The 15,873-nt window shown below is 33.9% G+C and overlaps 1 protein-coding gene across 1 annotated transcript; it reads left to right on the top strand.

Annotated features, from left to right (window-relative positions):
* Positions 1-30: 30 nt before the first annotated feature.
* LOC146138815 (platelet glycoprotein 4-like) lies at positions 31-12,908 on the top strand. The gene is made up of 14 exons (XM_083393926.1): positions 31-873; positions 1,588-1,763; positions 2,334-2,490; positions 3,904-4,125; positions 5,154-5,248; positions 5,905-5,954; positions 6,746-6,815; positions 7,837-8,021; positions 8,965-9,083; positions 9,899-9,972; positions 10,589-10,684; positions 11,469-11,580; positions 11,864-11,909; positions 12,268-12,908. Exons 1-14 carry the CDS (start codon positions 748-750, stop codon positions 12,324-12,326), a joined length of 1,587 nt encoding a protein of 528 aa, XP_083250052.1. The 5' UTR covers positions 31-747; the 3' UTR covers positions 12,327-12,908.
* Positions 12,909-15,873: the final 2,965 nt, after the last annotated feature.

Below are 15,873 nucleotides of genomic sequence, written 5' to 3'. Positions count from 1 at the left end.
TCAGCTAAAAGTTTCTTTTTTCATTTAAATACCTAAAGAAAAACACTTTCTCTGTCAGCTAAAAGTTTCTTTTTTCATTGAAATGCCTAAAGAAAACACATGAAAGTTATCTGTTTGTTCTGCACAATTTCTCAGCGATGTTTGCTTGCAGTGAATGCAGCAAAGTCAATTTGCCTTGCATAGAAAAAGGGTGTTTGCTCGTTTCACAAATATCAGGAAAGATAGAAAGTTGAATTTTTTCAATGTTGTGCTACTTGTTACAATATTTTTTATCAGCAGAACTTAAGATATAGACTATTATGAAAAGAGTCGTAGCATATACACTGCACCAAGAATTCTAGCTTAGGTAATATTTGCATAGCTATGCTTACTGGAAATATTTACACTGTTAAGGCGTTCAGACAATGTTTTTAATCATTATCAGTTAGTTGGTATGAGAGTCAGAATACTTTATGTTATCATAACTGCAATGTTTCAGTAATTACTTCAGGTTTCTATATTTATAATTAGTTGTTAAAAAGTTGTGAACATTTAATAGTAAATACTGTAAAGTTTGAGGGATTTCAACTTGCGTTTTTTAGTTAGTTGTATCCAAAACAAAATAATGTGTTAGAGCAGTGCAACAACATATCGATTTTTACATAAATGGAACATCTTTCTAACTTTTGCGTTTTGATTTACTGCATAGTCAGATATTTATATCAAGTCTCTACACGAGTATTTTCTTTTGATTAATCTACTTCAAAAATGTCTAACTGCTGCAAGAAAAAAGGTTGCTTATTTGCTTCTGGGATCGGTGGTGCTATTTTACTTGCACTCGGGCTACTGTTGATTATATGCTTCGATGCTCTATACAACATGATAATCAAAAATGTAAGTTGAGTTTTGTGGAGATAAAATGATAAAACCCTAATATTAAACCCTAAAAAAGAATTAGGTAACCTTCTTAAATTAAAAAACATTCATCTTTTTTGATAGTATGGTGTGTCTTCTTTGCAGAAAATACAATTGTATTTTTATCATTTTATGACATTATTATTTTGGGATAATAACAAATCCTTTGTTCTGTGTTGTATGTACAAGACCCTGTCACATAAAATAAATATTTAAACATTTGACGAGTTATTGACAAACATTGACAAACACTACTCTGGCGTCGTAAGCAGCCTTTAAAGGTTAACGATGTGGGCGGGTATAGCGTTCCAAGGTCATGTTGACACAATGTGAATATTATCACAAATTTACCGGGGAGGGGGGCATGTTTGGATGGAGTTCCGAAATTGTACAACAAATAACTTCACAGCTTTACGAAAATATTATTAATTACATAATAGGTCAAGATCATACACAAAGCGTTATAAGAAGAATTTAAGATTACTAATGACAATAATAAAAAAGCCAATAATGGAATGGTAATAGATTGACACTGTGCTGATTCTAGTTGCCAAACAATACCAATAATTTGTGTAAAACAACACGTTTACAGTATAATTTAAGTCAATTAAATATCCACCCTGAAAATTGATTGGCCTCATGCCAATTTTTATGCTCTGCAGAGCGTTGATAAATATTTGCTTCTTGTTCCAGCAAACTGCTGTGGTTCCTGGAACGGCTATGTACCGCTTGAACTGGTATGACGTCCAAATCCCAGTTTATCGCAAGTTTTATTTGTTCAATGTTACAAACAAGGAAGAGTTTTTGGCGCAATCGTCAGGAAATTATGTAAAACCAGTTCTGCAACAGCTTGGCCCTTATGTTTACAGGTGACAAAATATTTTATTAATAATTCAAAAGCACACTTTAAAAAAAAAATAATTACTTTTGGTTTCTTGATTTTCTGTTTAATTTTTACCGATTGCAGAACTAATCTCTTTTAAAAGACTACTCCAGTCATTTGCATTGAAAAAAGTTGAACATTTAATTTTGTAAACTTATTCTACTTCAAATATTTTGCAATTAAAAATGCTAAAAAATAACATAAAGCTTTGAACTGCTTTGCTTGTACAAAGTTAGGGAAAAGATAAACCTTGTCAATAAATAGCCAACTTGCCTAAATCATTTTAGTTTTTGTGATGTCATTGGTTAACAAAAGTTTCTTGCAACATAAAAAAAACATTTCACAAGCACCTAATAATAATTGTTGGTACTACATAAATAGAAGAGCTTTAATTTTAAGAAGTTAATTTTCATACTTATCATAAAATTAAGTTATTTTACATCTGTTACAATAATCCAAATTAAAAAAACACACTTAAATTCTACCCTAAACTGACCCTAATGGACTAAAATTTAAACCTTTTGCCGTTTAGAGATTTAACTTGTTTTGTTTTTAGAGAATACCTAAAGAAGGACAACGTTGACTACCTTGACTACAACGACACGGTTTTGCAGCAGGTTTATTTCCGACAAACCGCGACTTTCTTTTTTGATCCAGATTTATCAGCTGGAAAAGAAGAGGATGTTGTGAACATTTTAAATATTGTTGTTACTGTAAGTCTTAATTGGAACAATTCTGCTGATTTGATGGTGTTAATACTATTTGTGAAAACTGGTATAAAACATAAAATAATTTTTCTAATTTTACAGAAATATATATTATTTCGCCTTATGAATAGGAATCATCAGTAGCTGTACAAAGAGCAAACAAATTTTAATATTGTTGTCACTGTAAGTCTTTCAATGGGAAAATTCTGTTGAATTTAAATTAGAGCTGGATTTTAGTTATATCAAGGCAAAAATGTTGTAAACATTTTTAATATTGTTGTTACTGTAAGTCTTTAAATGGAAAAATTCAGTTAAATTTGATGAAGTTAAAGCTGTTTGTAAAACAGGTATTAAACATAAAATCATTTCCTAAAAATTTTACAGAAATATATATTCCGGGTTATGAATAGGCATCATCAGTTTCTGTATGAAAAGCAAACATGTATAAAATTCTAAAAATAGTAGTTTATCTGTTTTTATAAACCAGGGGTTCCCAACCTGTGGTATGCGTACCACTAGTGGTACGCGAAGGTTTTTCAGGTGGTACGCGAGTAGCTTCCGTTGTTTTTCACAAAACCCTGAATCGACAACTTTATTTTGTTAAAAATTTTTCCCCTAAATCCCATTATAGTGTTACGTAACTATTCCTGTTGTTTCGAAACAATGCCATCTTCAAAATATAGGCCATGTCAATTGTCAATAAGTAGCACATTTGCTTTGTAAAGCGTTTAACGCTGGTACATGGGCGTTAATTATGTTAAACGATTGCTCTTGATAGATATAATCTACTGTTTTATAGCTTAAGCTTTAAATAGCGTTAAATAATGCTAGTTGTAAGCTAAAAATAGATAAAAATGTGATTCAATCAAATTAGTTGTTCTGCTCGAAAAGCAAGAATCTTTCTTATACGTTGTATGGTCTGCAGGAGATACCTTACTTCCGAAAGTATTTTAGTTGTTGAATTTAAATTAGAGTTAGTTTAATCATATCAACCCAAAGTTCTGTTGCACACTGCAAATCTGGGCTGTTGATTAGGTCTCATGCCTCAGTAAGACTATGTAAACGGCTATAAACTGTAAATCATAAAGGTGGAATATCATAGTGTGGAGTATTTTACAAGTAGGTATTTTCGATGGGCAAGTTGTTTCACACCCATTTGTAAAGAGTACCCAGATTTTCACATTTAAACTAAATATCTCTTTGAATGCAAACCTCAACTTAAAAGAAACCCTGGTATAATCATTCTCTTGAAATAATGTTCTTTTAATTATATATTTATTTTGCAATGAAAATTTCGGTATTTTAATTCATTGTCGTAACAATTACCAATTTATTGTTTTAACCTATTTTAGAATTGATGGATGAAACTAAAAGTGGCTTTGAATCCTAGTGTCTTACACCATTTTTTAACGGTTTCAGATTCTTCCATCATTGATAGATACTGTCTTTGCCGACAACCCAGTTGGGTTAAATGGTGCCTACGCACTTTTCAACAAGCTTGTTGAAGACACCAACTCTGAGCTAATATTTACTATGACAGTGGGTGAATTTTTGTGGGGCTTCGATGACCCTCTTTTCACTGCAATTCTGGAACTACTTTTCCCTGAATCGGATTTGGGCGACTTTGGACTTTTTAAACTGGTTAGGTTTTGTTTTTAAAAGTACCAAAAAATTTAGGAATATGAAAAAAGTCAACTTTATGTTACTAAACTTGAGCAACGTGGTTAGTTGGTTTGCAAATATAAGGAGTAGGTAGGCTTCGAGCATATTTAAAACAAAAAATTGTAATAATGTGGTAGTAATGCATGACATGTGCTTATGCCTATGCAATGTGGAGCTGCAATTTGTGGTTGAAAACAAATTGAAATTTTTGTTTTCGTACGTGTTTAAAATTCAAATTCATATGTTAAACATAACTTCCTATAGGCAATCATTTTGGTGCACATGTGTAGCCACAGTTCTCTGGAATTGGGTAGACATTCGCTCGTGTTAATTTGTTCCAACATTATTTGAAATATATTTATTTATATATAAAAACATAATGGGGTCGTAATGTTAATTCTAATTCAATTGTATTTAAATTTGGGTCGCTTATTAAAATGAGACCACTGTTCTAAAGCCATATTAAAAATATACTTTTTCCAGTATAAATAAATTAGGAATGTATGTTAAAAATACTTTTTTCCAGTATAAATAAATTAGGAATATATGTTAAAAATACTTTTTTCCAGTATAAATAAATTAGGAATATATGTTAATTGTGAAAAGTAATATCCAGTCCAAGGCAAGTCATTGTTTCGGAAATAAATTGACAAGTAAAATCAAAATTGGGAACTTTTGAATTACATCTACTGTAAATTGGATACGTAATGGTAAACTATTTTATGTACATAAATTTAAAAGAAAAAATACATTCAGCAAAAACATTCCGTCTAATTTATTTGTCCCCTAATAAATTTAATTAAATAGAAAATATGCAAATTTTTCTTAGCTTACCATTATGAATATCTTATGCTTCAGAAAAATAGTCGTTATAAAGAGAATTAGTGATTTTTTAGGGATTATGTTAGTTCATCTGCAAACCAAGAAAAAAATTTCTTTGGAATTTTTTTATGTTTGGCTCTTTGCAAGCATTTTATTATGATGCAAAAATCATCACTTCCTTTTAGACAAACATGTCGATCGGCTGGCGAGACTACCAAGTTTATACTGGTAAGGGAGATTATCGACGCACCAATGAAATATCGATGTTCAGAAACATGAGGTAAACATGTCAAACAAAAATGAACTCTAATTGAATAAAATATTTAAAAAAAAATTAAAAAATATAAACCACTTAAAAATAAAATTGATTAAAATATAAACCACTTTAAACTGAAATAGAAAACAAATGCCTTCGGAAACGCTTACCGAAATCGGTCAGCCTTATCAGGAATATAGTGCAAGCAAGGCCAGGCTAGAAAAACAACCAGCCTTTGGTGAGGTTCGAACTCACGACCTCCGGCCATACCAGGACCGTGGCTCTACCAGCTGAACTTTACAGGCTCAGAGATGAGCAATACGAGAAACAACCATAGCACCGTTGCCTGCTGCACTCTGTTCGTACATACAACCTTAATCATCGTAGGGATGTATAGTTCAGTCGATAAAGCGACGGTCCCGGTATGACTAGAGGTCGTGAGTTCGAACCTCACCACAGGCTTTTTGATTGCACAAAAATCTTGATTGCGTGACTGATTTCGGTAAGCTTTTTCAAAGGTACCCGGTGTGTAAATTGCCAAAAAAAGGCATTTTAAACAAAACTCATCAATTGTAAATTAATATTTATCGAAAGGTTTTTTGTAATCCTTTGCTAAATGTATTATCGTATGTTAACTACTGCCCTAGAATTAATTGTAAAATTATATATTTTGTGTTTAGTGAACTGCCCTATTGGTTTGGTGAAACGTGCAATGACATCAACGGGACTGGTTAGTTTGTGTTTTTTATGTTTTCTTTATGTTTCTACAATGTGTTATTTCCAACCTTTAGAATTCAATTTGCGACATTTTCAGTTTCGAAATTTGGTACTGCGCATGCGCACGTCGGACTCAAAACTCTGGTAGTTTTACGTGGTCTTACTCGAGTCCCGATTCCGACTCCAGGAAAACAAACCGACTCCGTCGAGTCCCGAGTCTGACTGAGACTCAAGTCGTTTTGGTTGTAATTTAAGTCATCATTAAAACGTGATGCCTAGAAAACTAAGGCAACTTTTTAAGAAATATTAGTTAGTATTTGGGTCGCCGCAATTTTATGCTGTAATCTTGGGGCAAAATTTTCGCTCTGTATTCGTTTCTTCATCCAATGTTTCCAAAAAAAAATGGCCAGATCCAGGGTTTTTGTTTCGGGGAAACGTCAAAGTTTTCAGGGATGACTCAAACATGACGTCATAAAACATTTCATTTTAAAACACCTATTGTTGTACTCTAGTCAACCCGTGCGTTAATATGCAGCTGAAACTGGGCATATTCAAACTATAAACTTGTATTTATATAGGTTTAATTGGCAAAATATTTAATGTAAATGGTGACATGACGCGCACATAAAAGAGATTCGGATGTAGCTTAACATAACAGCATTCGTGTTTCAGAGGAAGTGTTCGTCGAAAACCTGAAACAGCTTCGTCTAAGTTTAAGAACTACTGTATTAGAGTAAAAGTCTTGTCATACTGAATTAAGTCGTGTTCTTCCAACTTACAAATAAATTCCGTACTTTCTTGCAGATGGAACAATGACTGCCCCCTTCATGGACAAAACTAAGAGAACCTACATGTTCATTGATGAAATGTGTCGGTAAGTGAAGTTAATAAAATCACTTCAATTAAAAAAAATCGATATAGTTTTATTCAGAATCAGCCGAAAATGTTTTGAACATTATAATTACACTAGAAAACAACTTAAATTCAAAGTTTAACTAAAAAAAAATTATGAAGAAAATGTTTCGAAATAAAAACTGTTTTTTCAACAATTTATTCGGTGGAACAATTATTAAAATTAATATAGGCAAATTAGCCATTTTTGTTTGTTTAAATATTGGCAATTAGCCAATTATGTTGTTTTGTTTAAAATAGGCTTGTGGACAACTACAATGTCAAGGCACCGTGTGTTCAGTGATCTATGACGATTTGGCTACAAGTAATAGAATGCTTACACAATTAAATAGGTCATAAAGCACCTACACCAAAATGCGATTTAGCAAACTAAATGTTAATCTTAGCACATGTGACCGGTGTTCACAGACGCGTGACCAATAGCCGAAGTTATCCTCGTTTTTGTTAATCGCTTAAGTTGTTTAAATTGAACTATTGACACTCCTTTTTGCAATCCCTTTAACCATAATGAGAAAACTAAGCTTTAGCGAATAAGGGGGTGCAATTAGTGGTAAGTAGGCGCTGGCTCTTAAGGCTAGAGCCGACGGCTGCCGAAATCTTTGACACGTTCCTTGAAGGTATCTGACTCCAAAGGGCAAGTCGCTAAATACCTGTCCAACTTCTTGAACTCTACACAAAGTCACTTCGCTCAGTTGATATTGCTCATTGAGTGTATAAATATATTCACAAATCTCAGAACACAGATATAATAGCACGGTGATTCAAGTTGCTGGTTTATAAGCCGTTCATAGTAGAATAACATAAAGTAGAATCCATGTAGAAACGCCGATCATGCACAGTTCGGCTATTGGTCACGCGTCAATATACATTTGTCACGTGCATAGTTACATCAAATTAAGCAATTCAGAACAATAATGTTTAATAAAGGCTACAGAGCCTTTTGTACCTAATCGTTTTTCATCATTTTTCATCTCTCTTTTAAGGTCTATTTATGCGACTTACGAATCCGACGGTTCCTTCCGAGACTTACAAGGCTGGAAGTACTCGGTCCCGCAAGAGATCTTCCAATCGCCGTTCAACAATTCGGAAAACGAGTGCTTCTGTAAAGACCTGGACTCATTGACTTGTCAACACGATGGAGCCCTTTCAGTTGCCAGTTGTTATTATGGTGAGTTTTGATAAATAAGTTAGGTACACAATGTGGTTTTACTCTGCTTATGGAGTGAGATTAGAATTAAGAAGGTCTGGCGCAGTGGTTCCCAACCATTTTGTTCTCGCGTCCCCTTTCGAGTTTTTGATAGCTTGCGCGACCCCAGATTGTAGTGTATATTATACATAAACCAAAGTTAATAAAAAACACATTGTAGCGGCCCTGTAATTTCCCACATACGTGTACACGAAGTGAACCTTTTTCTTATTTTCTCTTCTCTCCTTTTTTATTCGCGCTGTCACCGCTCGTTTGGCCTTTTCGTTTTGGTCGCTGAATAAACTGGTTGTTGCCCCACATTTCAAATTTGGCAAAATTAAAATTGGTCTAGCTGCGATTTTTCTCACTATTGCCTATTTAACACACATAGTTACAGTTTAAACTTTGCAACACTGATTAGGGATGTCCAAAACTTGAAATCTTTTTCCTATACCGATATCCGATATTTTGCACAAAGTTATAGCGATCCAATCCAAAACCAAATGACGTCTTTTTAAGGGCAAACAATCAAATTAGATGAAATTAAAACGTTCAACGGCCTTTTTGCCAGATTGTTAGGCCAAAAATTGCTTAGGCGTTAAGAGTTACCCCCGTCGTTTGCCCGTGGTGTTTTGATGAATTTAACTTTGGAAGTAGAAATCGCAGCATTTAAACCGCAAACCATGGAAAAATATTTCAATGACAATTTTGTATCGGATCGGCACCGATACCACCCTAGTATCGGACAAGTACCGATTCTACCACTTTGCATCGGGTATCGGCTCCGATCCGATATTTTCAGACACTCCTACGTTAATATATCATGAGAAAATTGTTGTGTTGTAAATAGTGATTCATACTTTAAATCCAAGAAACAGCACTGCTGTAGTTTTAACTTGAAAGCATAGGTTTTTGTGTTTTTCAGGCGTTCCTCTGATAGTTTCGTTTCCCCATTTCTTGTACGAAGACGGCTTTTACAGCAGCAAGCTTGTAGGAATGGAACCTGATGAAGAAAAGCATGGACTTTTCCTTATGTACGAGCCGGTGGGTTTTTTTTTGTTTGTGTTTTTTTGTTTCTTGCCGCAAAAAAAATTGTCTTCTTTTTTGATCAACTGCTTACAGTGTTTCAAACCTTTTCTCACGGCGACCAAAATCGTAAATGTAACAGCAGCGAAGCCACAACCCAACTTTTTTTTGAAGCTAGGCGTCATTAAAGAAGACAGTAACCTTAATAAGATCAAAATAAACAAATGTGGACCATGTTTTAGTGTTGCTTTCGCGATTTTCGTGCTTAAAACCTATCTCAAGAAATCTAACCATTATCAAATGTCTTCAGTCGGCGACCCACCAAATCAAATGGTCACCCATTTTCGAATCGCGACACAAAGGTTAAGAAGCACCGACTTAAAAGAAAACTACAGATAAAAGTTATTTAAATACTAATTGAAATGGTTTGGTTTTATTTCAAAAATATTAAAGTTTGATTACAGAGTATATTGTTTGTTAGCGTTTGTATTGGTTTCTGCAAACCTACAATACATTACCATGCTTCCACCATTTGTACACGGGTAGTTCAACTGATATCTACTGTCATACGAATCGGACATTAACAATGTACAAAGCTGCATTAATACTGTGTTATTACCTAGTACAGGGGACCGTGTATCACTTGTTTTGCCTATGTTTTTAAGTTTGTAAAAGTATTTGCGCAAAATATATTACTAAAGTTGTGCTTGTTCATAAAGCTCTTAAAGTAAAGGCCGCAATTCAGAGAAAATTGCCAACCACAGACTTCTATAAAAGCCCTTTACTGAAAGTTTCTTCTATGATTAAATCAAGTTTAATTTTGTGTTTTTCAGATGACTGGGATTGTGATAAACACACAGAGCCAAATTCAGCTAAGCATTTTGATAAAGCCCAATCGAAAGGCACCGTAAGTTATAAGTCAAACAATGTGTAAAAATCAAGTGTGTTATGCAAAGCTAAAACATGTTTTTTTTTACATTTATAAATGTTTTTATAATACACCACTGATGTCAAATATGTACATATACAGTATGTTGCAAATTTGCTAAAAAAAATAACTTTCACAAACTGTTGGAATTAAGTTTACTCTGACGGGATTGCAGACATTTTAAAAATATACAAATTTTATACATTCAAAACCAAACATTCGAAATGTAACTTTGCGCCATATTACCGGTACAGCAAGCCAGTGTTGTAATGACTAAAGTCAATTCCTTAACTTGAATGACTTGACTTAAGTCACTGTTTTTAAATACCTTAACTTGACTAAAAGTGTTTTTGGACAAATGACTTGACTTGACTTAAGTCTTTTGAGTAAATTACTTGAGATTGGGTTCAAATATTATTTTTATAGATAAACTGATGATGCCATTTATTTATATCGCGAAATTCATATTTATATTAAAGGTTTAGGACCTTGCCGACCGATTGTTGTTCAAAGCGGTGCGGTTTTTAAGATTTTAGTAATAAATTACTATTTTACCTTTTAAAAACGTTTATTATTTGTGTTTGTATGTTAACAGAATCTTGAACCAGATCGACGAGCAGTTTGCCTTCCCTGTGATTTGGTTGAGTGAGGAGGCTTCAATGCCTGAAGACACGGCCCAAGTTTTAGTCTTGTAAGTACGCCAATAAATAGTTACCTATCATGTAAAACTTGAAATTTGAAAATGTGGGGCGGTTGATAATTTTTTTTTCTAAGAATGTTTTTGTCAGAGTTAATTTTCAGAGATGTGAGGTTTATAATTTTTCTTTTTCAGGGGGGCCGGAGTAGGACTCAAGTTGTTTTGAACCTACTCCGGAGCACTGGTAATAGGTCACAGACCACAGTTAATAAATCTGGCTTTGAATAGTGCTTCTATACTTTTTTCACGTCGCGGCTCACTTCTAAATATTTATTTTTTAAAGCAATCTTTTACCAACCCATTGTTTATTCATAGACCAGCTTTTTTTCAGGACCTATAACGATTAAAGTGTTGCAAATAAACTTTCCTGTTGAAAGCGATACTGGTACGCAGGAATTGTAAAAACTAATTAAAATTAAATTAAATAAAAAAGGAAAATGTACACTCCACAATTTTCAGGGATGACGTCACAAATTTACGTAACAACGTGACGTCTTAAACAGGTCACTTTAGAAAACCTGTGGTTATCATTTGATGTAGGGCACAAATGTGCAACTAAAATATTAGCTTAAACGCATTTAAGGCTAGCGGCGTGAGATAAAAAAAGCGTGACAAAAAAAATGTATACTTTGTAACACCGTTTCGTCTTACTTCACCCGACCTTAAACGTTTTCTATCTATGACCTGGAGAAAAGGGGACATGGCAAGGAAAAAAATAACCATTTCGTCTTACTTTCACCCCTGGCACCTTGCTTTAACTGTTTTGTATTTATTTCAGTTTGTTTTACGGGCTGCACGATCTCGTGTTGGCGATCGAAGTGGTTTTAGTCGTCGTTGGGGTCGCTCTTATTGCCTGGGCAATTACCATTCCATGTTACGCCAGAAAACAGGTAAAATTTCATTCAAATTTGACGAAAACAGGTAAAATTTAACTAAAATTTGACGAAAATAGGTAAAATTGTATGTAAATTTTACGAGAATGGATCAAATTTAATTCAAATTTGACGAAAACAAAAATTTCATGAAATCTGATAAAAAATATTATTCAAATTTGATGAAAAAAAGTAAAAAAATTCAAAACTTATTTAACTTAGCTTTCAACAATTTTTTTAGACCTGAAAACTTGTTTGAATAAAGGGTTACTTTTTAATTGTTTTATTTATTCTTATTTAGAAAAATAAAGAAAAAGAATTTGCGTTTTCAGCTCAACAACACAAAGGTGAGTTTAAGTCTTAATTCCCTAAAAAACAAACAAAAAAAAGCGAACTACTTACCAACAGTGTTGACTTAAGTCAATTAATTGACTTAAGTGAATTAAAGTCACAAGTGTTTTGGCCTAAATGACTTGACTTGACTTAAGTTAGAGTGTAGACCTGCGATTACCTTTGGTATTTTATGTATAGGATAAATCATCCATACTTTTTCAATCATGTATATTGTGTATGTTTTATATTTCCTATCATTGTAACCCTTAACCTTCGGAAGTTTTGTTTATAGAGTTGTTAGGAACTACTTTACATAGGCCGGCAACAGTACACTTCAACATAATTATAACTTAAAATTTACATTTTCTTTAGATAAAAGGAAAGTTGTTGGCCGAACAATATCCACAACCGTTCTGGTCGGCAATGATTGACCATTAACCATGTAAATAGTTCTACTTTGTATTCTCATTTTCTTGTTCATTTCACATTCTACCGAATCCCTAGTCACAATGAAGTGCAATTTTTACTGGTGGACAAACCTATTTAATGTTTTGTATATCGTACAATCTACTGTTACTACTTTGAATATGTCTTCTGATAAGATTGCTTCTGGGTTCTTCGCATAGCAGAAATGCAAAACGTAAGTTCAGAAATGCATTCAGTGCAAAGATGTACCGTTGTCAAAAATTTAGTTAGCGCAACCCTTTTGCGCCAAGTTATTGCGTTTGGCCGCTGGAACGGCTGTAAACGTCTTGCTCGAGAACACAAAGTCAACTCTTATCCTTGCTAATTTGGGTATCGTGAAAAGCTAATTTGGGTATCGTGTCCCGCACTACATTAAATGCTTTCACAATATTTTGCTTGCTTGAAAGTCTCCCGAACTTGTCTTGAATATCTTCTGTGAAAGTCAACACTTTCAATCAAGAAAACAATCTATTTTCAAATATTTTCATGAAAGATACTCACACATATGTGTGTTAATGATAGTTAATCGAGCTCTTCTGAAGCTGCTTTTTGACCAACGATTACAGCTTACAATATAAAGTTACTTGTACTAGCAGAATGTAGCAAGCATTGTCGTCATGGTTGTTTCTCGACTCTCCCCCCTCTGAGCCTGTGTAGCTCAGTTGGTAGAGCGACGGCCCCGGTATAAAAAGATGCAGAATAATTATGTATCTAGAAAAACATTTTTTTTTTTTTGACACTTGTTGTTTTTGTCCAAATTTTTTTCTCCAGTCAATTTATTTGTGGATCACTATTTACAGGAAAAAAAACGAGTTGTAACATGGAATTTTCACAACTGTTAGAGACCCTTTCAAAGTTGTTTCGCATATAAAACTTTCGTTCCCCGAAACTAAGGGGTGTTTTTTGGGGAGCAAAACGGTCTGTCATATATACAAGGTTAAGTAACAACATTTTAAACCTTACCCGGAGTTATTTATCTGGGGGGTTAAAATGCACAACACTTCAGGAAATTTCAACGATATATTTCTAATACAAAGAAATGCAATAGATATCTAAAAAAAAATTCAAATGTTAGAGAACAATTTTAAAGCCATGTTTAAATAAACTTTACCTCTTGGAAAAAGAGGAGTAAGTAATGACGTTCAGCAAAACAAACACGTTCGTCGAAACCGCTTGGTGGGTGTGCAGAAAAACTAAACCAAGACGGTGAAATATGTGTCATTGATTTTGGTAGAATCATGTTTAGACTACTTTAGCAGCGCAATTTCCTAAGTTCCATGTCCGGAACTACGCCAAATTACAAGCACGTCTTTTGCATCCTGCAGTAGTAAGCGAAGATCGTTTTCCTCCGGTGTTATCATGCCACGATTAGCGCAACATCTGCACCGAGCTATGTGTGCTCAGCAAAATACAAGCTGCGGTTGAGAGTAAATAAGTTGTGTCAATTACACACTAAACACGTGATCTTATATTATGCTTATAGAGAATAATTTTGCGTTAACTATCATTAAATAAAAAAGGCAAATTTAAACGGTCACAGTTAGACCATCTTTTAAGTTTAAGAGAATCTGCTTCAGTTAAAAAAATGCCGTTGTTACACCAACATCGGATGTTAGCGTAGACAGCGAGGAACATTAGCTGCGCCTAACTCGACGTTATTAACGATAAAAAGAAAGAAGCCTTGACTAAGCGTTGTCATTATGCCACTTGCTTATCAGCCAACCTGAACGAAAGGCGAAAGAAAAAAATAGCCTGTGTTTACGGTTGACCAAACAACAGACAAAAACGGCGTTTTGCGTTTGATTTTGGTTTCGTATTAGCTAAAGGCGCGCGACCCAATGACATTAAAACATTGCCGCTTGGACGGTAAGTTAAACTCTGACAAAAAAAAACGACAATACCACTTACGAAAAAAGGGGGGCGAACCCCCAAACCCCCTGTATGCGCCACTTGATGATATAATATTATATAGCAGAACTGCGCTATACCCCCCTGGTATTATATAGTAGAACCGCACACCCTGTCTAGTTTGGCTTTATTTTCAGTATAAGTTTCTTTTAACTATTGAGAGACTTGAAAATTAGTAGGTGTGAGATTAATAGTTTGTGGGCTCCATTATAATTACATGTTCTGGATATAGGATATTTTATAGGCAATATCTACAAATGGCAGTGTAGACCCCAACCTACTTTTTAGCTGCTTGAAGGAAATTTGATTTTTTTGTTTTATTTACAACTAACATGAACATTAAAATTGATTGAAAAACAATTAAAGTGAAAAAAGATCAAACGACGTTTTCTATTATGCTGCTTGTTATATGTACCACAAATAGCTAAGAATACAAGAAAAGAATTAGAAGCGCTCAGTGCAATCCGCATATTCAACTTTCGAACAACTTGTATAGGCCTACTATCCCCGCATATACAAGACACAGCATCTACACATTTTTGCAGTTTTGTTGATAGTTAACATTCGTGTGGAATTATTTCCGCTTTCTATTTCCGTCAACCATCGAATTTTAAAATAATTGTTGACTCAAAATCATTAACTGACTAGTCACTAACTATTAGCAGCTACTGCAGCAATTGTTCCATAGTTGTTTTGAAACAATAGCACAACGAAAGGCTATAAGTTAAGACGATTTTAATCGTGGATAAATGAGAATTTGCTCTACGGTTAAAGTGACCGTTGGCGGTAATTTAAGGTAACCTAATTTGCTTCCTACCTAATATAAACTAAAGATTTACATTCTAAAAGGTGACCTAGACTTTGGAAAAAGTCATCAAGTTTCAATATTCTAACAGTTACCTAAGCGGAGATATAAACGATTAAAATCAGAAACAGTCAAAATGACCGCAATGGTAATTCTGGCGTAAAATTTAGGAAATAGTAATTTGCACTTTGCACAAACATTCTTAAAACTGCGTCGCGTTGCAAACTTGTGGTGTGCGTTTTTCGGTCAACATAATTAACTCGTGCATTCATTTTAAATTGATAAAATAGACGTTCGCATAAAGATACCTTTTAATGAACGGCTGCTGCTTTGTTTTGGTTTGCACATTGCAAATATGAGCGGCCATTGTTGACTGTAATTACAGGCTTTAGGTAAGTCGTGAAAATTACTGAATACAGCAACTATATACTGTGCTATGTCATCGTTAGTAAGAAACTTTGCACAGTGTTCACTGTTTCGTACTTTATTAAGTGATTCTCATACTAGTAACATATAGAGGAAATATGAACTTCAGGGTTAGCAAACAAGTTAGCAAATAAATTTAAAAAACGCGTTACAAAGGGTTTTCTAAACCCTAATAGTCTTTTGTTTTAATGACTAAGCTTTATTTCTGTAAGCCAAGCAGTTTTGAAAACGCACCAATTAAGTTTGCAAGTTACACGTCAATGGAATTAACAAGCCAAGGCATACAACTTGGATTATAATTAAAGTTATAAATTGAGTTAGATCACATTATTTTTTCAGCACTTTCAGTAGGGTAACCTGCTAAAACTAGGCAT

The sequence above is a fragment of the Ascidiella aspersa genome, chromosome 7 (assembly GCF_963924565.1).
Source record: "Ascidiella aspersa chromosome 7, kaAscAspe10.2, whole genome shotgun sequence".
Taxonomy (NCBI): Eukaryota; Metazoa; Chordata; class Ascidiacea; order Phlebobranchia; family Ascidiidae; genus Ascidiella; species Ascidiella aspersa.
This window is presented reverse-complemented; position numbering and strand designations above follow the sequence as displayed.

What these genes read in the sequence shown, in the direction of transcription:
- LOC146138815 (XM_083393926.1), top strand. Translation starts at nt 748, where the DNA reads ATGTCTAACTGCTGCAAGAAAAAAGGTTGCTTATTTGCTTCTGGGATC. An exon ending in CTTGGCCCTTATGTTTACAG is followed by an intron (nt 1,764 to 2,333) that starts GTGACAAAATAT and finishes TTTTGTTTTTAG; the next exon opens with AGAATACCTAAAGAAGGACA. An exon ending in ACTTTGGACTTTTTAAACTG is followed by an intron (nt 4,126 to 5,153) that starts GTTAGGTTTTGT and finishes ACTTCCTTTTAG; the next exon opens with ACAAACATGTCGATCGGCTG.